This window comes from Equus przewalskii, chromosome 8 (genome assembly GCF_037783145.1).
Source record: "Equus przewalskii isolate Varuska chromosome 8, EquPr2, whole genome shotgun sequence".
NCBI classification, from domain to species: domain Eukaryota; kingdom Metazoa; phylum Chordata; class Mammalia; order Perissodactyla; family Equidae; genus Equus; species Equus przewalskii.
This window is the reverse complement of record NC_091838.1, coordinates 27,800,147-27,827,320: the sequence shown is the minus strand read 5'-3', so window position 1 is coordinate 27,827,320 and position 27,174 is coordinate 27,800,147. Positions and strand designations below refer to the sequence as shown.

The following is a 27,174-nucleotide window of genomic DNA, read 5'->3' as shown; positions in this document are numbered from 1 at the left end:
ATGTCTTTAGAGGTGAAAATTTAAAATGCCCAAAAAGGAACAGAAACCATTCAGCTATATATATATATATATATATATATATATATATATATATATATACCATTCTGCCTTCTCTGACCAGTACTGCTGGATTTATGTCTACTGACTAGCATGAACTGCAAAGTTGTATTCAAGTGTGCACTTTATAAAGACTCTTCAGGTTACATATCATCCTTTAAATAGCTAACTCTCCAGAAGCTGGACTTTTCTAGACTCTACTAAACAGGAGAAAGCTTACCCTAGCAGGTTGGGTATTCCAGGCTATAGTCTGGACACATGGTTTCTAAATTTGCATTCAAGCTTGCAGCCTTAAAGCTACAAACCATTATTACCTTGTTACAACTGGATACTCTAGAACAACTATTCATTCCTTTCCTTGTACATACTTTGTATACAAGGTAGCTGCATAAGTAACCCAGAATTAAATTCTGCTTACATGTATACATGTGTCTTTGTATGTACGTGTGTGCACATATGTGTGCAAGAGAGAGAGAGGTGTATTTTGGTAAAACTAGTCTTGCGGAAACAATTTAACATGGTCTTGGAGTCTTCGCCACTAAAAAAAGCAGGAACCATTTGACAAGTTACTTACCATGTCTAAGTCTTCATGTAAAAAATGGGGGTAATAATAATTTTCCTATCTCAAAGGTTTTTTATAGATTACAATAATACACATAAACAATTTTATTGAAACAAATGCTATTTTCTTTTACATCTGTTGTTTTCCAATTAGAGTAAATGGGCAAATTTTTTTCCCAACTTATTTAGATATGAAGCGACCTAAAACTACTTATCAAAACCATAATTCTCAGAAACTCACAAAATAAGAGATTTATGTTATATCAAAAAGCCTGTAACTTTCAGATGAACCTTAAATATTTTCTACCAATATTTTACGAACTTGCATTGACAATCTAGATTTTTTTTCAATTTAATTTCTACGTCACAATTTAAATGTAGTTAATCCTGCAACAACAGTCTTAAATTTTTACTCAAAGTTTACGATAATTGTGTGAGGCCTGTGAAGGGGTTTTCCAGACGGGATACTTGTGCCATTTACAACTATATCCTCATGTGACTGAGAGATTTCCCTCATGTACCTGGAAGGCCCCTCTAATCTCAAGGTCAGCAGACTCACTGTGAAACGCAGTCAGGGATGGCAACAGCACCGTTGCCTGCAGTCCTGAACTGTTTGCTCTGCTCTGCTTCTGCCTTGCTGCATGACCCGATCCCTCCATCCCTTCATCTCTCTGTGACTGAGTTTCCTCATCTGCAACATTGGAATAATTACATATGTCACCTACTTACTACAGGAGTACCAACAGAAAGCCTTTAAAAGCACTACAAAAAGTTGAAGTGGTACAATAGTTATCAAACTTATATTGCTATTTTGTAAATCAGCAAACGTTAAAGACTTTTGTTTTAAAACTTAGAAAAGACTGTTTATTAAATTTTCTCATTTTTGTATAAAAGCCTTAATTAAATTATCTAGATTATGTCAATTCTCTAGAAACTCTTTCAAGGATTGGAAAAAAGAGTTTCTTTCTCTATATAATTTCTTTCTTTCAGGCCTTCTTCCAGATGATGTTCCTTAAAACTGTAAACTCAAAGCTGAGAAATTAGAATCCGATGATCAATTTATGTGATTCCAAATCTATTTTTGTCATTTTTATCTTAAAACTTAGAAGAAATAATTCTTTCAAAATATAAGCCTAAAAATTGAACTATCTTTGATTAGGTTTTTAGCTTTTATCATTGCTTTAATACACATTACATTGGTTTTTCTTACTTTTTGTACAACTGTGCATATATCCTTTTGTAGTCTATATTATTCATATAGTCTAAGGTTTTGTTTTCTATATCAGGACTTAAGACTTTTTGGAAAATAAATGTGTTATAAGTTAATTTTCTATATCACTAATACTATTAACATAAAATTAAATTCAAAAAGCTCCTTTCTAGTAATGTTTAATATTGTGTTTAAAAAAATCAATTCAATTCAACAAATACAAATAGCCTACTAAGTGCTAGTCATTGTTCTAGGGACTCAGAATATAAAGGACGGCCTTGTCCTCAGGGAGTTGACAATCTACTGAAGGACAGTAGTGTTTAAATTTTTACATTGTCTATTGTTAAGCACTTGGGCAGGCACATTAACTTTTATACTAGGATCACATTATTAAAGCACTGTAGCAATAACTTACTTCTAGGAGTTATATACACACATGTACGGGAGAGAACAAAGCTCAATGCACTTTAACTTTGCAACCAAAAACTTATATAAAAATTTCCATTCTTCTTCAAATACTGGTCTTGGGTTAGAATGAGTCACCCATAATCTTTTCCTTTTTAATCAACAGTCTGTATTTGCAAGGTGAACAGGCAAGCTAAGGGTGCAGACTGGTCTCTTTATGTGGCAGCAATGGGTATACAAAAAAAGCGAAATGTGAAAGGACTGACAGTATTCTAACTAACTGGCCTGAAAAAACACCACCACCTTGCCAAAGGTACTACAATTTCTTTTTCTGACAGACAATCTAAAATGAAAACAAAGAAGAAACATTCCATAAGTAATAAATAAGTGTTTCATAGGATAAAGTACAATATGGAGACCACAAAGCTAAGAAATACTAACCAAAGCAAAAGAAAGGGACAAATGGCTTTCACATTCTTCAGTCTACCAAGTAGAATAATTACAGTGAATCCCAGAGCAACACTTAATTTTAGTGACTAATTCATTCATAAAGTCTTTAAAAATATCAAAATTACATCAATATCTATTTCTCATCTTCATACTACTAGATAGCTGATCACATTTATTGATAAAAAATGATAGGAGTCACATATTATTTGAGTCCTATTGTTATATAAATCGGTCAAAGATGAAAGAATTGTAATGGAACCAACCAACAACCAGCATTGAAATATGCCAACTCAATTGTACCAAAAGATTAAAATACATAGAATTGGATTATACTTACGAAAAAAGATAACTGAGGGAATACAAAGAATTTTACAAATCTGATTAAAAGAAGCCAGATTTTGAAATGTAAAATAAAACTCTGCTAGATATTTGCCAGATTTCCAGATTTATTTTTCTTAAAGATGGCTTCCCATGCACAAGAAATATATTTCTCTATTGTTACCTTATAAAGAGCTATATACACTGATTTTTAAAACAGTGCAATGTAAGTATCTACATTCTTATATACTTTGGCTCACTATTTAAGCATTTATTTTAAATTCAACCTAGCTTTACTTTAATAATTAGTTTTATCCAACTCACCACTTTTGCATCAATTGCAACTTGAGCGAAGCCTTTACGATTACCCCATACGATGTTGTAGGTTTCATCACTAATTAGGGCTTCTCGAACTCCACCTGGTGAAATAGCTAACAAGTGACCACTCCTCAGAATTTCAACACATTTTTCTCTTGGTCCATGTAGAGCACAAAATACATCAAGTAATAAACTAAACCCTGTAAGAAACATTAGGATGAAGACATATCTTAAGTACTTCTTGTCTATTCTTTAAGACAAAAATTTTCACAATCTACACAACTTACTATCTATACTTCAATCAGCAAGTTCTTCTTTACGTTTTTTAAAATCAACAAGAACTCTTAGGGTTAATGTAAGATTAATACTGTTGGTAAAGTAATAATTATGTCTTCTGGATCACCTACTAATGATCACCTCCTTAGTGATCATCTACTACTCTGGCTACTTTATGTATTCAAACTCAATTAAAATTCACAGAAACTTTGCAAAACAGGGATTCTTATCCCCATTTTACAGATGAGGAAAGTTGGCTCAGAGAGTAGTAGCTTGCTCAAAGTCACACACTTAGCAAATGGCAGGGCAGAGATTCCGGTTCAGGCATGTATGGCCAAAGCACCTTCTGCTGCATCTCATGGCCAAACACTGTCTACAGTATTTATTAGTGCAATCGGAAATGGTAACCCATCAGCCATCACCAAACTAATCTTCGCTGAACCCTGTAAGAGAATCACTCAAGAGAACATGAATCTGACTATGCTTAGCCCTGCCAAAATTGGCAAGCCACAATCAAATCTATTGAAACGAAAAGTTAGATGTTAATTCCACAATTTTTTTTTTAATTTTTTTGGTAAGGAAGCTTGGCCCTAAGCTAACATCTTTTGCCAATCTTTCTCTTTTTGCTTAAAGAAGATTGCTGCTGAGCTAACATCTGTGCCAATCTTCCTCTATTTTATGTGGGATGCTACCATAGTGTGGCTTGACTCCGTGCTGGGGATCTGAACCTGTGAACCCTGGACCACCGGAGTAGAGTGTGCAAACTCAACCACTATGCCACGGGGCCAGGCCCCACAATTAAATTTTTTAAAATCAATAATAATAGCAAAATCACTAAGAGTTTTTAATAAAGTGAGTGTTTAACTCAGGAACAGCTAATTCTAGGTCTTAATATTATACAGTTTTTCAAATTATAACTACTTATAGATGCAAGAAATAATTCTATCAGTAATTAAATATTTTAACCAAATCCTAAACTGGAACTTTAGAGGACTGATGTTAGTATACATTATTCCTTGAGACTGGAAAATATGGGGATGGGTAGTGAAAACTGTACAGACTAACCAAACTTCTCATAGGTTTAAGGATCTGAAGCAAGATTATAAATATTATTAAGACTGAAATAGTTTTCATCCTACATTACATTAAAAGTTCACTGATTTAACTATATGCATTCTCGTAAGAAATGAACAGGGGAGGTTATATAAATTACAAGATCATAAAGAGGAAAAAAATAGTTTAAAAGCCAAATACTAGGGGCCAGCTCAGTGGTGTAGTGGTTAAGATTGTGTACTCAACTTTGGCGGCCCAGAGTTCACAGCTTCGGATCCTGGGCGCAGACCTACATACCACTCACCAAGCCACGTGGAAGCAGCATCCCATATACAAAAAAAATAGAGGAAGACTGGCACAGATGTTAGCTCAGGGACAATCTTCCTCACCACAAAAAAAAGCCAAATGTTAAATAAAAATATTCACATTCTATTATGTATAAAAAGAAAAAAAAAATGGAAACAACCTAATGTTCCATAAGAGAAAACTACTTAATCAAGTATTTTAGTCACACATTAAAACTATTCTTTATAAAATATGGGAAAATGTTAATGCTAAATTAAATTTTTTTTAAAAAGAACACAAAATAGTTTGCAAATATGTGAAAAATTCAAGTCAAAAATGAAGCAAAATAAATCAAACTGATAACTGGCTATGTTAGGGTGGTGAGATTATAATGATAGTCTACTCTTCTCTAGTTTCCAAATTTATTATAAAGTGATCATATTACTTTCTAAAGAAAAATTTTTTATAGCCAATTTAGTTTACAGACAAAGCAGAAAGGGCTTTTTAGTGACACAAGGATATGCAAAACATTAACCATGTCTATGAAAGGCACTGAGTAGATTGTCATTTCATTCACTGCTTGGTGTTTATCTGCCTGGTTGATGGGTGGCCTTTGCTTTTATTATTCCAGAGAACATATTATACACTTTCTTAGCTTGTTTCTGGTGATTTAGTGACAGAAGAAAATAAGATTTAATCTCAATGAGTTTATTTTAGAATGATTTTTTAAAACTTTATCATGTTTGAAACCATTCAGCTAATTAATCTTTTTTAAAAGGTAGAAAGCCTTTATGAACAGATTAAAAAGAATGTAGTCCTCAATTTTAAGCGTTATAAGTCTACCAGGCAAGTCAAGTATGATAAAAGATATAATAGACTCTTTAGGACAGGATTTCTGAGGAAATATTATTCTACATGAAGACAAAATACATCCTGGCTAATTTTTTTACTAATTTTGATTTGCTATCAAACTGACAGTAATCAAACACTAATCATTATAAAACTAAACTCCAAAAATCATTGAAAAAATTCGTCATATGAAAAATAAACTATCTGCTACACCAAAACATATATTAATTGTTTGGCAAAAGTTATATTTATTTTTAAGAAGTGAAGCTCAGGATTTAACTTCGGAAAATAATGACTAAATACCAGTTAATAAAGAAAGAAAATTTTGGCCATAAAGTTTTGACATTTAGATATATTACTTAAAAAGGATAATTAGACACTCTTAAATTGGAGTTCCAAGGGTGTCACCCTGAAAAGGCAAAAAGCTCTTCCAAACGATACCAGAGAGCTCAGAGACATAAACTATCACATAGTTTGATCATGTTAATTAAATATTTTAATATCATTATCTACCGTGAAAATTTACCTGGAATTTTAAAGACAAAGTGATCAGCTACTACTCGGCAAGTTCTGCCTTTCTGGATAAAAATTTTAGCCATGAAGTAGTAAAAATCTATGGGAATAGCTCCATGATAAAAAATTATAAGTGCTGGTCCTTCCTCTGGTATTTTTTCCATCCCATGAACTTCATAACCTGTTAGAAAGACAAAATACACATGCTTAAAATATATTTATTAGTTTATTTACACCTAAAGCATGGTTACTAATTCAGAAACTCAGTCTTTCCTTACAGAAGTGCATGCGCCTTCCTTTTTCCCATCCACTCTCCCTTCTTCTCCTTCCTCTTTCCCCTTCTTTCCCTTCTTGAACAAATCAGTCCTGTAGCCATTAGGTGGGCCAGAGTGAAGCAGGCACCTGTATGGAGGGGTGGCCTGGAGTATTTGAGCCCAGGTAGGGTGACGAGGGCATCCATACTGGGTGTCCTAAAGTGGAGAGTCAAAGCCCAAGCACAGAAGAGGCGAGAGTGGGGTGCTGGGGCCTGAGTGGGAAAAAGAGGGAAGCCAAGGTTGGGGTAAGCATGGGGGTGAGAGCTGAGTGAAATGAGGATGGCATCCAGACACATAAGTAGCCTGGTTTGGGATGTCATAACCCGAATGGAGTAAGGTGGTATCTGTGAGTGGCAGAGGATGGTGGCAGTGATGGGAAATTGGTTACATACAGGGGAATTGATCAAATAAGTCTACATATTAAAGACAATGTGAGCCAGGTTTCTCAATGTTAGAGAGGTGGTAGCCAATAGAGAAAAGAAGAAAACTAGAATAAACTCTGTAGCCATAAGAGAATCTTGTTCTCACCCTAAGAATGAGACAAAGCAGCATGTCAGAAAGCTGTGGTCCTCTCAATCAGGTGAACTGAGCTCCAAAGGGTGACAAGCCCCTCTAACAAGAGACAAAAAAACTGAGTACGGGAGGAAGAGGCAGGTGCCATACAAGGGGGTAAGAAGAAAACAACGGCAACATTCACAACCACTAAAAGCCGGATGTAGGCGAACACTGAGCGTAGAATCCCTGGGAACCCGACACAAAGTCTACGCTCACGCACCAGCATTCCTCCACAGGCCTCAGCGGTGCTCACGAGAAAAATTAGGGGAAGGGCAGGCAGGAGACCCAAGAGAGGCCCTGCTAACAGTACAGAGAACAAAACCCCACTCACTTCCTGGAAGCTTCTCTTGTAAAAGCAAAACCTGACATCGGGAGAGGCGCAGAAAACCCTCCCAGGCTGCCTGCTAACTTAACCCCAGTTCAAGGCTGGCTTCCTGGCCATCCCTTTCTTCTCCTCCACCAGCTAAAGAGATTAACCTGCCTACAGTCCTTCACACTGCTACCCACCAACAACACATTTTCACAGCAATCCTGTGCTGTTGGTGGATTGTGGGGAATATAAAAGATTTATGTAAGATCCACCTAAGCTTCAGAGGAAAATACCCTGGGTATTTTATCACAGGTGTTGGGAACTCATACTATGAGGAGCAGATGGAATGTGATCACGGCTCTAGTCATAAGACCCGCTTTTCCTTCCCATCTCACCACTGTCAGGTATGCCATCACAGACCATGGCCTCACCTGGTCCTGGCAAAAAAAACACAGGTGTTCAGAGGCCAAGGGCAGAATTAAGCTCAAAGAAAAAGGAAGGGTAAAAACGAAGGAAAGCTCGAATGGCTCTAGCGGAAAAGGAAAGGAAGTTCCTGCTGCCACATCGCCCCACATACAACATCTGTCCCAGGAAGGCCTGCCGCTCACAAGCACAAGAGGAAAGGAAAGTCCAGAAGACAGAAATCTGAAGCTAGCAGTCTGTTGCTTGCCTTAAGTTTATCCCTGTTGATTTACTAAGAAACAAGCATTTAAATAGCTTCAGTGTATATTTTAGAGCAGAAAATTCATTTTTAATGTAGTTTACAATGTCTTCACCAAACAAATTAAATTACGTGTGATAACTGTGATTCTAGTATTGAAGGAATAAACTACTTGGCAATATTTTAAATTGACTCAAGAGAATGTTTTTAAAAATTAAATTTAATGATATTTCAAGACTTTGTATGTTTCTATGCTTTGAACATTTCTTTCCAATTACCTAATTCTAATTCAAGTAATTCAATTTACTTTAAGCTCTACAGAACAATCACTGAGGTTGTCTGAAGTTACCAACAGGATCAATTGTCCCATCAGATAAATTTTCTGAGAAATAAAGAATATTTCTTTGAGGGACTCCATACAGAATATTCCTGAGGTTCTCTCTCACTTTCCAGAATATTAAAACAAAAAGAATTAAGAAATAATTGAACTACTTATATTAAACCAACTTACCTGATTGAAAGCAGAAAAATTCAGTAATTAATCAATTCAATTATTGACGACTATAGCTACCACAGTACCAGCAACCATTATGTTCAAATATTATTTAACTGTGTCACTCTTGGAGTAGACGTGATCATGCCACTCCTTGCTCAGAAAGCATCAGTGGATTATCACTCCAGTCCAACATTTTGAAGCCCCTTTAGATCAACTGCCTATCAAGTGATACTAGTCAGATTCCTTCATGTATCACACAGACTAACAGTGGCTCCTTGAATATACCTTCCCACCTTTGTGCTCCTGTTCATGTGACTGCCCCCAAACACAGCACTTCCTGTCCCATGTTTCCCTGTCTAGCAGTAGTAGACATCTTAGCGCACTTTAACTCTTCCTCCTGTAGGCTCTATCCACCTGGTCACCAAGTTCTGTGCATTTTACCTCCCAAACTCTGTTAAATCTATCCATCTTCCCAATCTTAGTTTCAAAGTCGAGCCCCATCATTTCCTGACTATAGCATACCAACGCTAAGGGGATCTGATGAGCAATAGCAGCTCAGAAAAAGCAAGCCCAAAGGCAATTATTGTCACTGTCCGTGCAACCACTGTCCTGAGAAGGGAAGCCTCAAAATACAGGTTTTGAGTGGTAGTCTTGGCCTCATTAATAAGAGAATTCCTATTCTGTGATAAAAATGGCTCTTATTTGATGCCATTAAATATGAATTTATTTATCTCCCATGTTCTGACCCCATGCTCACTAAGCACTGTCCTGACTTTTTGGCTTCCCATGCAGCTTAGCCCACAGAGAGGGGATTTGAAGGTCACATGGAGCTCATCTCCATAGCAATTATTCATTATGTAAATGAGTTAACTGCCTACTGCTTTAGACATCAGTATCATGAATTTAGATAACGATAATCTTCCAAGAGGTAGATCCCTTCTAACTTTGTCATCAAAAATCCACCTTTAAGCCTATGTGCCTTCACACCACGGTAAATTAGCAATGCCATCCTTTCGGGCCTTCCTCAGGAAAGCACGTAGAACTAAACTACCTACAAAACAAAGCCCAAAGTCCTGAGCACAGCATCCAAGATTCCTCCAAACCTAGCTTCAGTCTGCCTTTCCAGGTTCATCATGCAGCATACTTCTCACCCGCGAATGATCCATCTTCTAGTCCTGAAGACACCCTGCATTTTATTTACTGACACTGATGTATGTTTAACATAAATGGTATCCTGGGACCAGCCCCGTGGCCGCGTGGTTAAGTTCCTGTGCTCTGCTTTGGCAGCCGGGATTTCAGTGGTTGGGATGCCAGCCTCGGACATGGCACTGCTCATCAGGCCATGCTGAGGCAGAGGCCCATATAGCACAACCAGAGGCACTCACTCATATGTATAGAATATATACTACTATGTACTGGGGAGAAGGAAAAAAAAGAAGATTGGCAACAGTTACTAGCTCAGGTGCCAATCTTTAAAAAAAATAAATTCACCTCTTTCAATATCCAATTTGGTGTCTCTTAAAAAAAAAAAACATAAATGGTACCCCACTATGACTATAGTTATAGTTTCTCCATTCAACAACGTATCCTGGAGATCTACCCTGGACAGGCACATATAGTGATCATATTCTTTTTAAAGGCTACAAAGTATTCTATAAAAAATTCCTATCACAGTTCATTTAGCCATTTCCCTATTCAAGGACAAGTGGATTGTTTCCAAGTTTTTACAAACATCACTGCATTGAATATCCCTTTATACGCATCCTTGTGCACTAAACATGTGAGTATACCAATAGAACAGATACGAAGAAGGGCAGCTGTTGGTCTATGACATGCCCATTTTAAATTACAATAGATTCTACCAAACCATCCTCCTGACTGGCTGTACTACATTACTTTCTCACATGCATTGAATGAGAGTTCCCATTTTTCCACATTCTCGTCATTTAACGTTATCAAGCTTTTTAATTTTTGCCAATCTTTGGATAAAAATGATATCTCAGTGTGGTCTCAATTTGTGTTTTCCTGATTACTAGTGTGCTTATGTATGTTATAATTATCAGCCATTTATGTTTCCTAATCACACACTTAGGCTATTTTTAAGTTACATTTTTTTCTTCTTAATTTATTATTCTCTAAGATGTTGTAAATAACTTGTTCTGACCTGCCCCATCTTTTGACATCTGTTTTAGCTATGTCTTTTTCAGTAGCTTTTGTTTTTCTGTGTCATCTTTCGGATATGGCATATGAACAGTTACTAATTTTATGCTGATCTTATACTCATTTCCCTTGCTAACCAATCTTATTAGTACTGGTAGGTTTGTTAGTTGCTTCACTTGGTTCTTTCAGTTGTCTCTTCTTTTCTAATCTTTCTTCTTATTTCTATAATTATATTATACCTCCAGGACAATGTTAAACAGGTGAGAGCACTCTCGTCGTTTCCTACTTACTGGAATTGCTTTAATATTTCTCCACTTCTCCATTACAGATCATGTTTGCTGAAGATTTCTGGAACATTCCATTTATTAGTTAAAGTAGTACTTTTAAGTCCTCACTTGGTAAGATTTTTTATCAGAAGTATTGAACTTCGTAAAATTATTTTCTATGAGACTGACCTGCAAATCTCCTTAGTTTTGACGGCAAAGTTATGTTAGCCTTGCAAAATAAACTGTGTAGCTCCACACTTTTTTCTACACTCTGAAACAGTTTGATGGGCATTATTTGTTCCTTAAAAATATGGTATAATTTGTCATAAAGCTCTTGGCCCTTTGTGAAGGGAGGAGGAGATAGACTTTGACAACTGTTCCAATTTATTTTATGATTATTGGTCTATTCTATTTCTCTCTTCTACTTAAACCAATTTTGATCATTTCTGTTTTCCTGCAAAACTGTCATTTAGTTTTTAAATACAGTAGTGGGAAATATTTACTCAATTTTTTTCTTACTCATTTGTCAAAGCTTTGTTCAAAAGTTACCTCCTCTGTGAACAGTGCTTTTATTTTTGTCCTGTAGAAAAAAGAATGAACATTCACTCAGCATTTACATGCCAGGGACTGTACTGGATCCATAATAATTATTTAATTTAGCCCTCACAAAAAGCCTCCACAGATGAGGAAACCTAAGTGAGAAAAGCCCATATAACTTACTCAAGGTCACAGTGGCAGGGCCAGGATGCAAGCCCACTGTCTAACTCCAAAGCGTATGCTTTTGCCGCATATCACACCTCCTACTACAAGGAAGTCCACACTAACCTACATCTGTGATTTTTCAAATGCTCATTATAATCTAATTAGTGAGCTGTGAAATCACTTTAGTAAGTTATAACCAGGATTTTCTTTTTAAATAAAAAAGAGTAGAATAGGAAATAGAACAGATCACACGCAGGAAGTATATCCACTTTTCATGAAACAGTACCTACATGTGTGTGCATATTAGGTGGCAAACTACATTTCCTACCAGGAATAATAGTCAAAACTTTGATAGCCTAAAACTGTATCTTGAAAATACTAGTGATTTTGAACATATGAATAATGATTGAGAGGCAGGTGATGTATTTTAGTGCCTTCCAAATTACTGGAGAAAAATGCTTGATAATTATGATAGCTAACATTTATTGAACATTTGGTATGTAATAGAAATTATGCTAAATACTTTACACCAAATTTCATTGAATTTTTACAACCCATTTTACAGAAGAGGAAAATGAAGTTCAGAAAAGTTAATCATCTTTGAGAAGGATTATTTACCTAGTTTTAAAGTAGCTCCCCCAAGATACATAGCAATTACAAGGTAAAGGATAGCAACTTTATGGTGGAGAAACCTGGCAGACACCTCCTTAACCAAGTGATCAAGTTAGCATCACCAGTAATAAGACATATCAACATCATGAACCTCTGAGATGATGCACTGAGAAGAACACATCATCATTTTTGTGGTATTCTTGTCAAAAATATGTAATTTAATCCAATTATGGAAAAACAGCAGATCTAAACTGAGAGACAGTGTACAAAATAACTGAGCAGTACTGTTCAAAAACGTGAAGGTCATGAAAGACAAAAAAACCCCAAAACTAAGTAACTGTCATCGATTGGAGTAGACATGACAATTAAACACAGTATGGGATCCTGGAAAAAGGACACTGGTGGGAAAACCGGTAAGATTTGAATAAGATCTGTAGTTTGGCTAATAATATTGTACCATTTTTAATTTGACAATTGTTCAATTGGTTATATAAGATGCTAACATCAGGGGAAGCTGAGTGAAAAATAGACAGGAATTCTCTGTATATTTTTGCAACTTTTCTGTAATTCTAAATTTTTTTCAAAATGAAGTTTTAGAAAATGATAATTGTTGCAAAAGGAAGGGAGGAGAAGGAAGAGGAAGAAGCGGGTAGGAGGAAGAGAAGAAAGAGAAAAGGGGGAAGGAAGTTAGGTAACTTGTCCAAAGTCACCCAGACAGGTCTTGGGAGCGCCTGGTTTTGAGAAGTCCTTCACAGCATGAAAGACAGAAGAGGTGAAAGGAAACTCTCACCCAACTGACGTAGAGAGGGATGTTCTCTTGATACTCCACTTTAATTTCCCCATAAAAAACTTTGATACATATGGTTTAATTTATAGGAAGCTTTCAGTGAATAAAGTGTGTCCATTTCTTAAAAAAATAATATGAAGTAAAAGAAAGTTGAGTTTGTGCTATTAGGTTCTATTTTTTTTAAATCAGTAACTAATATAAATAGTAAAACATATGATCAGACTACTTAATCAAATCACTGCATTCTTCCAAAATTTTGCATTAACAATGAACCGAATCAGTTATGTTAGTGTTAGGTAAGCATAAACATCACTTTCAGAAAATGAAGTAAATTCCTTTGTAAAACAAAAAACAAAACCACAACAATACATACAAAAACACAAGATAAAACAAACTCAAAGCCCCAAAGATAAAATATTCCTTATTTCCCTGAAGTGAAAGCTATGGTCTTCATTACCTTTACAGTTGTGCTAAAATATATAGTTGTTAATTTTCTCAAAAACATCTCCATATCTAATTGAGGACTCTTCATCATATTACTTTTCACGGGAAATCACTAAATATTAAGAGTCCACCATTCATTTTTTCCAAACATGTTTTTTGAAATATAAGTCAAAATTTTTATAGCTTAAAGGCTGTCAGCAACTTGAGACTGGGGACTTCCTTGACCTATCACCAAGCAAATTACCTTGAAATATAGGTATTTAAGAAACATCAAATTAACTCTTAATGTAGTATAGGCATTATGGTGCCCATAAGAATCAGAGAATTTTTTGAAAAATAACAGAGCGCTTACATTATGTACAGTATGAGAATAAAATTTAACTTCAAAACAGAAAACATTGGATAGATTCTTGTACAAAGATACAGTAAACAAATTACAAATAAATGATGATTCAGTAGGTAACTGACTAAATTAGTTACAGGATTTGCAGAGTCCCATGTAGTCATTAGAAGTCACTAAGAAGGCTTTAGTAGTAGAGAAAAGACTAATTTGTCACAAATACAAAAAATGATAATCACACCACAATTTTAACAGAACTCAATTGCATGATAAATTTTAGGTCACTATTATTTTCTTCTTTATATTTTTTTATATTTGCCATTTTTTTACAATGAAAATTTTATTAGTTAAAAAATTCCTTTGAAGAGTCTTTAAAAACCATGAATTAAAACTGATTTGACACCAATACAAAGTCCAAATATGCACACAAAAGCCTTTTATATATGTTACCAAAGAACAGGGTAAAGAAAATCATTTTTTAAAGTATCACTTCTCCTAATAAAATATAATGTTATCAATAATAAAACATTAAAACAGGTTAAGAATTATATATTTGACTGCTTCTGAGCCATAATGTACATTTAAAAATACCTCGGAAAAATAAACAAATAAACCTTATATATTCTGCTACAAAATAAGTTTAGTGCTTGAATTATTCCAAATTAATCATGCTCCTGAAATATAAATAAATCCAAATTCTTCAAATATATATTATCCTGAAATATAGGGGGTGTATATATGGGAGGGGGCTGTATTACAAACGATGCCACTGAATTTTTCCATCAGTGTTTTAAAGACAATGAACAACAGCAGTCTACACAGATGCAGTCTTTGCAGACATACACACATGGAATGCTGAAGCATCATCTTGCCTCACGTAAAACAACCATGAGAGGGGATGAGAGATATACTGAGTGGCAAGAGCACTAGCATTAATAAGTAAATATTAAGAATTCAATACATCAAAGAAATATGGTTCCTGTTTGCAAACCTGCTGAATACCACTACTTATGACCCTGAATCCCTGACCTGGCACAAACTTACCACACAGCACAGAGCACAACAGCACAGGCCTTAGAGCCTGACATCTGAGGCTGTATCCTTGCTCTTCTCCCTAGTTTCCTAGCATGTCTTGGGCAAATAACAACCTCTCTGTTCTCCAGTTTCCTCACAGGAAAACTGTAAAAGGGAGATAATACACAGAATCTATCTATTATGTTACAAGGTTTAAAAGAATTAATGCATGTTAAGCATTTGACAGCGTATGGCATAGTAAATGCTCAAAAGAGATTTCTAAGTATGTAAGTATGTATGTAGTATGAAAATAACAACATGTTAGCCTGATAAGCATGTCATCAGTGATCTTTGCTAACAGCAGCCTGTACTTCAGTGATGCATATCCTCAAGAGCCTGTATCAAAATCTGTGCTTCCTTCCACGTCTTTCTATGAAACCACTTTGATGCTCAACAACAGGATACAGAAAGCACATCTTTGTTACCTGCCTTTTGAATGCTCTATATTTTTATATAGTCCAAAAACAGAAGAGACCAACAAACAAGGTAAACACTGGTAGAGAAAAACACCAAGTCCTTGAAAATAGGCCACTAGAGGGCAATTTTCATGATGGCCAAATGAAGAACCAATCATTAAACATATAACATCACAATCTCAAAGAACAAATATCCTGGAGAGAAACTTATTGCTATCTTATTTATTCAGAAAGATATAATGACTGCTGAAATGAATCAAATAGAAAATGGGTAAATTATTGTATGCAAATTATATTTAATTTAACATTATTTATATTACATTAATATTTATATTATTCACTTATATTAAAATATTACTTAATAATATTAAATAAAATTAAATTAAAATATTATTTCAGTTTTTAAAAATCTCTACACTGGGAAAGTCAAACTTATTTTGAACAAAATGGAAGTAAATGATACATAAAGCATTTTCAAAAGTTTTCTATATAGTTTTAATTAGTCTCTTACTCTTAGATATCTTAAATACAGATTTTTATATTTTAGCTTACAGTAATGCTCTACACTGCTGTGTGGTTCTTTGCTTAATGGAAACTTATGTGTTTGGAAAAAAACACTTTAAGAAAGATATTTATACACAAGGCATACAAATAAATAACAGGAAAATAGTTAATATCCTGCCCATTATGCTTTTCAGGATCTTCTCAATCAATAAAATGGAATGATGATATAGCTTCAGTGCCACACACACGGATAGCAACATACAGAGATCAAAGTAATCTTCCTTACCATGCCAAACTGCTGCATGTCCATCCCACAGAGTTGCCACCGTCTTCCTTGCACCATCCCATAAATTATGAGAATATGCTTCTTTTAATACATTCTTCCTCTTATAAATGTGTAAGAAAATAATAGTAAGGTAGAGAAGAAAGATAGTAAAGTAAGGAAGTATTAAGAGTATTAGTGGTGTAAAAACCCACAAGAGATAGTTTGCAAAATTTAAATAGTCCTCTAATTGCTCCACACCAAACCATTCTTCGAGTATGTGAATCAGACAAGTCATATAGGGTATAGTATCCTGTCCCACACCACAGGTTTGATTATTGTCTATCATTTTTCTTTAGGTGAAAATGACAAATCCAGTCTCTTTCTTCATTGTCATGGCAGGTCTTTAATTTTGTCACTAGAAGGGGAAAATAATCCAGTGTTATTCTCTTCACAGCTGAAAAGTTGTATGTTTCAGTCTACACAAATACTATATAGAGTCCTTTCTTAATACACAAATTAGTAGGTTGTTAATGGTTAATTTTGTTGCAGGTTTAAATGCAAAAATTATAAGGTTTCATCTGTCCACTCATGAAGCGTGTTCAGTTCAGCTTTTGAAATAACTCGCAAGCTGTAATTTAGAGAGGAAAATGAAGCTGATGAAGAACGAAATTTCAGATTGATCTTAATAATCTGACTTACATCTTAAGTAGGTCATATTAAACGTTTGTGTCTTAAACTAGGTTATGCTGAGATAACTCTGTTCTTCACAAAAGAAAACATCAATATCTGACTGAATAAAAGTAACCCACTTCTTTAGGAAATGATGACATTCATTGTTGGGTACTGTCTTTTATAAGCAGGTTTATAGAAAAGCTCTTTTGACATTATGCAATAATAAAAATTTATCAGTATCATTTTTATCTTATAATCACTAAAACGTCTCTTAAATCTCAAATGACTGAAAATACAGCCATACAATTATGTCACTCTCTAAACCGGCCACTTAACTCACCAGAAATTAGACAAATATCTTGTTCTAAGCTTCAATGTATCAATTCTGGAAAAGAGAATACAAATGGAAGAAAAACATGATTAAAAAAAGATTGTTGTTAATACCTAGAGTTAGAATTTCCATAAAATAAATAGGAGATATTCACAAATGTGTGAGAAATATGAATACAGCCCCACACTAGCATATCACAGTTAAAAATTATACTCACACTACCAATGTTTTAGTGAGGACACCTCTTACACTGTTTAGTTCCACTATATAAAGCCCCACCTGAGACTTTTTTTAATTCATAGCTATAAAAAACTTTGCTTCTTCAGAGAAAAAGCATTAAGATGTAACCAGCTATGTCTCTTTTTAGTAACTTTGCCAGATAATAAGCTGATGGTCAAACACGATACTTGATGATATGATCACACTAGCCCTCATGATCATGTTCTCTTACATAAGATTTCTTTCTTCCATTCCTGCTTTCTCAGGTTCTGAATCTATTCTTAAAGACATTTTATCATTATTCCATACCACATAAACTTAATGGAAATCATCTCAAATCCTTTGTGGGTGAGGCAGAAAGTGACTGAATGAAAGAAAGGGATGGCGGGAGAAGGAGAAACAGATACACAAGAGCAATTACGTGTTGTCTTTATGCCAAGATTACCCTGCGAACTGACTTATTAGCAGGGCATGCACTTTTACACGTTCTTCCAGGGATGGAGGATTCAGCCTAATTTCCTTGTAACCAACAGCATTTACTTGTGAGACATCTGGGCTGGTTATGGTACCAGAAGGTGAAGATAGTTCACACCAAGCTCACAACCTGGGCTTTATTTACATTAATTCTAATTAATCCCTCTAAAGAGTCAAACCACTATAATTTACCAGTATTTGATCATTTAGAATGCCAAAGAGCAAGACCTATTACTTTTTTTTTTTTTAAAGATTTTATTTTTTCCTTTTTCTCCCCAAAGACCCCCAGTACATAGTTGTATATTCTTCGTTGTGGGTCCTTCTAGTTGTGGCATATGGGACGCTGCCTCAGCGTGGTTTGATGAGCAGTGCCATGTCCGGGCCCAGGATTCGAACCAACGAAACACTGGGCCGCCTGCAGCGGAGCGCGCGAACTTAACCACTCGGCCACGGGGCCAGCCCCAAAACCTATTACTTTTTAAAATGGGAGCTTTCCCCACTAGGACGGCTATAATCCAAAAAATGGAAAATAAGTGTTGATGATGTGGAGAACTTAGAACTTTTATACATTGCTGGTGGGAATATAAAATGGTCTAGCCACTGTGGAAATCAGTTTGGCAGTTCCTCAAAAAACTAAACACACAATTACCATATGACCCAGGAAGTCTATTCCTAGATATATATTCAAGAGGACCAAATATATTCACACAAAAATTTGTATAGGAATGTTGACAGCAGCATTATTCATAATAGCCAAAAAGCGGAAACAACTCAAAATGTGCTAGACCCATACAATAGAATATTACTCAGCCATAAAAAGGAATGAAGTACTGGTTCACACTACAATACACATGAACCTTGAAAACATACTAAGTAAAAAAAAAAAAGTCAGACACAAAAGGCCACATTTTCTATGATTCCATTTATATGAAATACCCAGAAGAGGCTAATCCATAGAGATAGAAAGATTAGTAGTTGTCAGGAGCCAGGGGGATGGGGCGATAAGTAACCACTAATGGAAACAGAGGTGTCTTTTGGGGATATTGAAAATGTTCCAGAATTACATAGTAGTGATGGTTGTACAACCTTGTGAATATACTAAAAACCACTGAGTTGTACATTTTAAAATGGCAAATGTTATGGTGAATTATATCTCAACAGAAAAAGAGCTTTTAAATATTGTTAAAATAAAATCTATGATAGCCTCTCAAATATGTTAAAAGGAGCTTTTCCAAGGCCTAAAAACCAATCATTTTGATATCAAACCCTTACTGCTTAATACAATTGCCTACAATAATCTAGTCTCCTTTCCCATTTTTAATAGGATTGTAAAATCTTATGGTTTTAAAACCTTCTTTAGTACCTCCCCCAACCCAAATTGCTAACAGAATTACACCTCTTAACCTCAATTGCATTCTGATTTAATATATATACTTAATAAACACAGTACAGGGAAGACTTCCAGTGAGAGAGGTTACACGGAAACCTTCACGAGATCCGGCAGTCCCTTTATAGCGCCGCAGTGCTGCGTGTGAGAACCTTCTCCACAAATGGTCACCCTTGATTTTGATTTAAACCCTTCCAGAAAACTCAAACGGTGTCCCATTCTATCTTCAGAACCATCCATCAAACTGCTAAAAAGATCTTCCTTATACTTACGTCACTGTAACTTTTTCCTAGTGGGGAAGAGTTCTGTACCATAGAACCTCTTCCGTTCGATAACCTCTTAAGATTCAGGACAGCTATCATGAGCTGCAAAACCCCCTTTTCCAGTCAAAATCCATAATTCTTTCAACCACTCCTCATATTTTGGTTTCATAATTTTTCATCATTCAGGTCACTCACTGTGATTGACTTGAGGTACCTGATATTGAGAGAAACATGCAGAGTAACCCACCTGTGCCTCAGTTTGCTGGGATCTGTAAAACTGGGGTAATAACAGGATAATCTGTAAAATTAGGATAATAACAGTATATATAAAATTGGGAGAATAGCAGATAATAACAGATCTGTAAAATTGGGAAAATAACAGTAAAATGATGATAGGTGCTATGGAGAAAAATAGACAGCAGGGTAAGACGAATATGGAGTTCTATAGAAGGCAACAGGGTAGGAGTGGAGAGGGGGTCACTACGTTATATAGCGTAGTCTGGGAAGACCTCTCTAAAGGTACACTTGAGCAGAGACCGGAGGAAGTGAGAAAGTAAACCACGTGGGTATTTGGAAGAGAATGCCTGGCTAAAAGCACAGTAAGTACAAAGGATGTGCGCTTGGTGTGGTCTGAGGAGCAGCAAGGTTGGCAGGCTGAGGAAGACAGGAAGAGCAGTCAGCAATGCGCAGAGAGAAACTATGCACAGAAACTAAAACTATGTAGGCCAGCTTTTATCGAAGTGAGATGGAGAAAGCATCAGAAGGGTGAGATTGCCTGACTTGGGTTTTAAATGAGTACTGTATTGAGAACATACTGTAGAAAGAGCAAACAGGAAGTCATTGCAATCATGGAGATGAGTGATTAAAGTGGCTTAGACAAGTGGGGCAGAGTGAAGGTCCTAAGAGATGGCCAGCTTCTGGATATATGTGGAAGATAAAGCCAACAGGATTTGCTGATGAATGAATGCAGAATGTGAGTGAGAAAGAGGTCTGGGATGACTACCTGGTTTTTTGGTAACATGGGTTTGTATCCTGCGGGCCTCTGCCACTTACTATGTGACCTTGGCAAGTTTCTGAACACCCCTCTGCCTCAGTTTCTCCATCTGTAAATGGGAATAATAACAGTACCTACCTAATAAGACTGTTGTGAAGATTATACGTTAAAAAAGGTAAGAAGAGTGCCTTTCACCATGTAAGTACTAAATAAGCATTGCCATATCATCATCATCATTAGCTTGCTTGTGAAAAGACGGAGTTGCAGGAAGAACAGGTTTGGGGTGGGATGGAGATCAGGAACTCAGTTTTGAACATGTTAAGATTCTACTGGACATCTAAGTGAAGATGTTAAATGGAGAGCTAGACATAAGCAGAGTTTAGCAGGAAGTTCAGGGTTAGAGAAATATCTGGAAATTGGAGACATATAGACAGTACTGAAAAACATAAAACTAAAGAAGACCCCTCTAGGGAGTGAATTTAGAATAAAAAAGTGTCCAGGACTGAGCCTTGGGGCACTCAACATTTTACAAGTTGGGAAGACAATGAAGAACCAGCATCCTTCTTCCAGGAGCAGCATTCTGTGTGTCAAAGTAAGAAAGTGTTTCAAGAAGGAAGGAGTACTCAGCTGTTTAAAAAGATGCTGAAAGGTATAGTAAGATGAGGAATGATAACTGACCACCGGACTTTACAACACAGAGGCGTTGGCAAGCCCTGACAAGAACTACTTTGATACAGTGGGGATGAAAGTCAGGTGGAGGAAGTTCAAGAACCAATGGGAGGAAATGAATTGTAAACAGCAGATATGGACAACTCTTCAGAGGAATACCGCTGCAAAAACGAATAGAGAAACAGATGGGTATCCAGAGGGAAATGCAGGTCAAGTTTACTCTTGTTTTAAGATGAGAGAAAACACAGCAGTTTTTAATACCAATGATAATGTTGTCAACGGGAGAGTGAGAGAAGGATAATGCAGGAGAGGAGGGAACTGTTGGGGCCTGTCCTTGACTAGGCCAGAGGGGATAGAACACAGTGTACAAGAAAGGGGATGGCCCAAGAAGACTTCATCATTGGGTTATGCATTTATTTACTCAACAAATATTTATCAAGCAAGTAGGTTGTGCTCAACACTATTCTAAACACTGGGGAGACAGCAGCAAACAAAATCGATAGTTATACGAGAAAACACACATAAAGCACTTAGAACACTGTGTCTGGCACATGGCAGGCACCTAACAAATGCCAACTAAATACAGATAGATCTGAACTATAGATCCAAATCTTTTACAAAAATGTGGACCAAGACAGTGTCCTAAAACTTGCCACTAGAGAACTATGAGAGGAATTTGAGTAACATGCTTTGATAAAATTTAACTTACTTTCGATAATACGAGAAAATGGCTTTAGAACTCACTGAATGCAACCTCTTAATTTTGAAGGAAAAAAGTTAAAAACAGAAAGCCAAGTTGACTTGCCCAAAGTTACTATATTAATTCAGTGAAGAATCAAGAGCCAAAATTAAAACCCAGTTCTGCTACTTCCTACTCAGGTATTCATTACACTTTCTTTGATCTCTCTCTCCCTCTCTGTCTGATAGAAAAGCTGAAAATATTAAGACTGCAATATCCGTCTTCCCTCTGCTTATGCCTGGCCCTTCTCCCCCTCTGATTTACCACAGGCTGCACTTGACTCCTTATCACTTTATTTTAATCCAATAAAAACTGTAATTGTTTAAAGATTTTGGGAGGAGATAGAATATTTTAGTTACCAAAATTCCAGGTTATTTCCTATAAAAAAAAATCTATGATAAAATGCAATCCTATGCATCACATTTAAAGTATCTCAATTTTCTCACCCGAAATTCATGTAACTTGTAAGAAAAAGTTGACAGGCTGAAATGTCACCATGTTGATACTGATGGTGAAGAACATTTACTACAATTGACGTTACAGATGTTTAAATCAGTATATTTCAAAAACTAATAAATCAGAACAGAGAACTTTTTGGTTTGTTTCCTAGAAAACTTTAAAGGAATAAACCTGTTTTTGAACACCCATTACCAGTACTTTTCGCTAGCTCTGGTGGTCTAGCGGTTAAGATTTGGCCCTCTCACTGCCCTGGCCTACTTTCATTTCCCAGTTAGGGAACCACACCACACATCTGTCAGCTGTCATACTGTGGCGGCTACATGTTCCTGTGATGCTGAAAGCTATGCCACTGGTATTTCAAATACCAGCCGGGTCACCCATGGTGGACATGGTTTCAGTGGAGGAGACTAAGACAGACTAGGAAGAAGGATCTGGTCACCTACTTCCAAAGAAGTTGGCCATGAAAACTTTATGAATAGCAATGGAGCATCATCTGATGTACTGCTGGAAGATGAGAGGATGGAACAAAAGGTGAGGCAGAGTTCCACTCTGCTGTACACAAGGGCACTAGGAATTGGAAGCAACTGGACAGCGCTAACAGTAAACCAGTTCTTTTACCACAGATGGCAGCAGATCCATTTCTTACTTTCAGTATATGAGCCACATTGAGGATATCCTGAAAATGTGAATTAAAAGAAATACTCATTGAAATACAAGTCAATTTGCCCTTTTCCTTTTTGCATATTTAATAATGATTTAACAGGTGCTTAGTACTCAGTTGCAGTGAATAAGCATTCTACTTCAAACAATCCGTAAAGCTGAAGTTTAATATTTTAGTTGAGGTATCAGGCAAAGCCAATCATATTAGCTTTAAAACAACACCTTTTAGATTTGAAGCTTCAGACACTAGTTCTGATATGAATTACCCTTCAAGGCTTTTTTTTTTTAATCCTAGAATGTCCTCCAACTTTTAGCTAAAATCTTCCACTGTTTGATAATCACTGTTCCACTCTTATTTTCTTAACCTAGCCTCATCCCTATAATGTTGCACAGCCATGTTGGTGTATCCGTACCCGTGTAGCACCCCTACCTTCTTGAGTCATTAAAACGAGCAACTCTCCAACATCAAAGTAAGGCAGTAGGAAGGATGCGGGAATAAACATTTCATATGAAAATTAAGCTTCTATTTCCACCCACCTGTAAATGCGGGCAAAACATCAGCGACTGTTTTAAACGTCTGGGTTTTACCTCAGGTTTTACATACTCTAAAGAAAGACCAAAGCAATTTCGGCATCAATAGCACAAGCCAAGCCCTAACTGCTCCAACAACCTTCAAGTCCGAACCTGTTCCTCGGAGGAAGCCGCCTGGGAAGTCTCAGAGAACACCACGCACCAAATACTGACTTTTTTCAAATCTAGCAGTGCAGTTCCAGTTTTCGACATCCTGATTGTGGGCACATGCAATTTTCTTATTAATCAGCAGCTTGAGGGCACAGACCTGTATTACAAACTGCAAATCCCAAGGACCGAGACAGTCCGGCGGCTACAAAGCCTGTACCCGTCCAAACTATTAACAGCACAGATAAAAGGTTTGATAAGCATGGTTTCATTTAGTCCTTTCAGCAGCCCTAGGAAGCAGTACTATTAATCATCCTCATTTTACAGATAATCACAATGAGGCTCGGAGAGGTTAAGTCAGTTGCGCGGGTATCAGGTAGTAGTAAGGGGCATTAATCAGGATGCCAAGCCCGACTTGTCTGGACGCGAGCGCTCTCACCCACTACCCAGGCGGCCTCTCCACTACACTCTCGTGATCGCCACACAATTTCCCTGAGCTCGATACACAGCAGGCTCGGTTCGGATCTCGGAATCAGGGAGGTCAGCGGGAGGCCCAGAGGCCTCCAGGGCGCCCGGAGACACCTCGCCCCACCGTGACCTGAGGTGGGACGAAACACGCCGAACTGGAGGTTTTTGCGCGCGAGGGGAGATGCAGGGCGAGGTGAATGGGCTCGCTGTGACCCAGCAGGGCCTCCCCTCCCGGCCACTCTGGTGCCAGAGCCGAACACCGAGGCCGGCGGGAAGCCGAGTCCGGGAACTCCAGGGCGGCCCCGGGGACCCAACACGCGCGGCCCGGGCCACTCCCAGCGCCGCGCATCTCACCGGCGGTCGGGCGCCGGGCGGGAGGACCGCGGGGAGTTCAAAGGCGGGCCCCGACGCACCTCGGGCGGGAGGGAGCAAAGGCGGCTCGCCCTCACCCTCGAGCGGCAGCGGGAGGTCTTCGGCGGCTCAGCGGCCGCGGGAAGCAGAGAAATTTGAGCGGCCGGCTTTTCCCCGACCCACCTATGAGAAAGAAGCCAAACGGCGCCCCGGCTGCAGCCCGGGAGGAGTTGAGTGTGACACCGCCCGTCGCCCCGCCCCTTCCCGTGGCCTCCCGGAGCCACTTCCGGCGGCGGTCTTCTGCTTGCTGCGGTCTCGAGCGGCCCCGGGCCAGTTCTTAACCCCTCGCTCCGGGACGGGCCGCCGAGGCTTCTTTTGGTCTCCAGAAACCGAGCAGAGCCCGCGGAGGCAGGTCCCGCGCCGTTGACCGCAGGGCTGCCTCTTCCGAGGTGGGAAGATGTGCTGCGAGAAGTGGAGCCGCGTGGCCGAAATGTTTCTCTTCATTGAAGACCTAGGGGAGGATTATAAAATCCTTTGCCTCTGCTCCAGGGCGTTTGTGGAGTAAGTAAAAACGTGTTCCTCTTCATTTCTGGTACCATCGTTTCCCAGAAATGTAGTTGATGCTTGCTAGTTGTAATTGATCCCGGAAACCACGACCGGAGTCTTTGACCCTTGGGCATGGTGGTGATTAAGAAAGAGAAAAAACGTTTTCAGACTGCGGCGTGGTAGCCTACTGCCGTTAAGTGAGGGAGTAAATCTGCCTTGTAAGCTGTTAGGAAAAACTGTGGTAGCTGATAGATATCATTTTATAATAATAAATTGAGGGGACTTTAAAAGTTGGGGGAAAGTGAAATGTAAAATGAAATGTCTAATGGATGTGACACCTCAAGGTGCAGGTTTAAAGATGAGTAACTTGTTTTGGTTAGCATTTTTTTTTAAAAGCTTAAGATTTGTTAAAGTGCAAATGCTCACAAATAGAATTTCTGATTACCTGAGATAAAAGATTTAACCATAATTACATCAGTTTTTGAGCTGTCTTTATTTTTGGAAAATCTTTGTTTTGTGTAAAAAATTACCCTGCATGGAAGATAGGTAAAAAAAAATGACTAAAGAACTGGATGCTAAGAATGGTTTTCTTCATATTAGGTGTGTGCGTTTAACTTCTTAAATCTTTTTTCCCTCTGTAAAACAGGTATATTTACCCTAATCCTTTAGGTATTACTGTTACAACCTGTGGAAGTGAATTTTAGGTGATAGACTTTTAATACAGTTTAATGTTGTAGAATTTAAGTTTGAAGAAATTCTTATTTGTCATGTGTTTTTGTGGAGTAATCGGAAAATTAATCCAAAAAGAAATTAAACACTGTGTCAAATGTAAGGTAAAAAGTATTATCTTTGTATTCATGCATGCACATATTCATTCAATGAGTGCTTTTTGTATTGAGTACTGATAGGCACTGGGGAACAAGACACAGCTGTCCCTACATCCTTTGAGTTTACGTTCTAGCACAGGAGATCAATATTAAGACAACTACATAATTAATTATTATACTACATAATTGCATAATTAATGTAATTATACTACATAATTACATAATTATTTGGTTAATTATAGTTAAAAGTGCTATAGGAGAGAAGTACAGGATGCCAGGACAGCAGAAACCTAACCTTTCTCCACGGATCACAGAGAGTTAACTTTGAAGAAGTAGTGTTTGGAAAGAAGTCTAAAGAGCGTGTGGAAATATACTGGGATGTGTTTGAGTGGGAGGAGGCATTCCGGAAGCAGAACTCTATAAAAGCCTGAGGGAGCAAAAGAAAGCCTGTGAAACTGGAGCAGAACGACCGGGAAAGGAAGGTAGAAGACAGGGTTGATGAGGTAGGCAGCGTCAAACACGCAGGGCTTTGTAGAAGACAGGCTACCCCAGCAGCAGCATGGGGGATGGTTTGGAGGAGGAGAACCGCTTAAAACCATTTTTCAGGCTACAGATGATGGTGGCTTGGATTGGAGTTGGTGGCAGTGGAAATGGAGAAAGGGGGAAACATAGGAGAGAAATTGTTGAGTTTAGGATTGGATTAGATGTCGGGGAATGAAGGGAAGAGAAAGGAGGAGGAGGAGGAGACTAGGTCAAGGGTAACTCCCTCTTTTCTCTTTCCGGCTTGTATTGATGGCTTTCACTGAGATAGGGATCACTGGAGAGCCATGGGTTTTTATTTTGGAATGGCAGTGAGAAGGTAATCGATTTTGCACGTTTTGATTTTGGAGTACCATGAGATGTCCAAGGGTAGATGTTATAGATGGTTGGATATATTGGTTTGGAGCTCTGGAGAAGTCTGAGCTGGTCTGAAAAACTTGAGCCATTCTGGTACAGACAGTAACTGAAGCCAGTCATTTAACATTTAAGACAGGGACAGGGATGGGATCCATCCTTCAGGAATTCCAACATTTTTTAAAGATTAAAAGAGAAGAGAGATGGATTAACTGAGAAGGAGGTAGAAGGCGAGCTCAAGTATACTGTCACCAAACAGTTGAAGGAAGGAGTACATTGCAAAGCTGCTAAATCAAGCAAAATGAGGACTAAAAAAATATCCAGTAGAATTGGCAGAAGTTT

The 27,174-nt window shown here is 37.5% G+C and overlaps 3 protein-coding genes across 10 annotated transcripts in view; 1 reads left to right on the top strand and 2 right to left on the bottom strand.

Moving 5' to 3' along the window:
* LOC139073284 (DGAT1/2-independent enzyme synthesizing storage lipids) overlaps positions 1 to 24,776 on the bottom strand; it is a 39,589-nt gene extending 14,813 nt beyond the window's left edge. Inside the window, exons 1-3 of one of the 4 annotated variants that reach the window (XM_070630600.1) lie at positions 24,569 to 24,776; positions 6,309 to 6,476; positions 3,326 to 3,519 (exon numbers count right to left, since the gene is read on the bottom strand). In XM_070630600.1, the coding sequence (XP_070486701.1) occupies positions 3,326 to 3,519; positions 6,309 to 6,459 (345 nt within the window). In that variant the 5' untranslated portion in view covers positions 6,460 to 6,476; positions 24,569 to 24,776. Of the gene's footprint in view, positions 1 to 3,325; positions 3,520 to 6,308; positions 6,477 to 13,161; positions 13,279 to 24,568 lie in introns of those variants that run through there. The other 3 variants (XM_008522547.2, XM_070630602.1, XM_070630601.1) reach the window with 3 other exon arrangements.
* LOC103552498 (DGAT1/2-independent enzyme synthesizing storage lipids) lies at positions 16,005 to 24,768 on the bottom strand. Its single transcript, XM_070630603.1, is given in 5 exon segments — positions 16,005 to 16,194; positions 16,197 to 16,616; positions 17,214 to 17,258; positions 19,795 to 19,845; positions 24,628 to 24,768. Coding segments are annotated over 2 exon segments (408 nt in total). The 5' UTR covers positions 16,548 to 16,616; positions 17,214 to 17,258; positions 19,795 to 19,845; positions 24,628 to 24,768; the 3' UTR covers positions 16,005 to 16,137.
* TGS1 (trimethylguanosine synthase 1) overlaps positions 24,631 to 27,174 on the top strand; it is a 49,132-nt gene continuing 46,588 nt past the window's right edge. For 3 of the 5 annotated variants that reach the window (XR_545268.2, XM_008522550.2, XM_008522549.2), the window contains exon 1: positions 24,631 to 25,126. Coding sequence is in view for 3 of the 5 variants with exons in the window: in XM_008522550.2 (XP_008520772.2) it covers positions 25,023 to 25,126 (104 nt within the window). In the remaining 2 variants the exon portion in view is untranslated. Of the gene's footprint in view, positions 25,127 to 26,180; positions 26,442 to 27,174 lie in introns of those variants that run through there. The other 2 variants (XM_070630598.1, XM_070630597.1) reach the window with 2 other exon arrangements.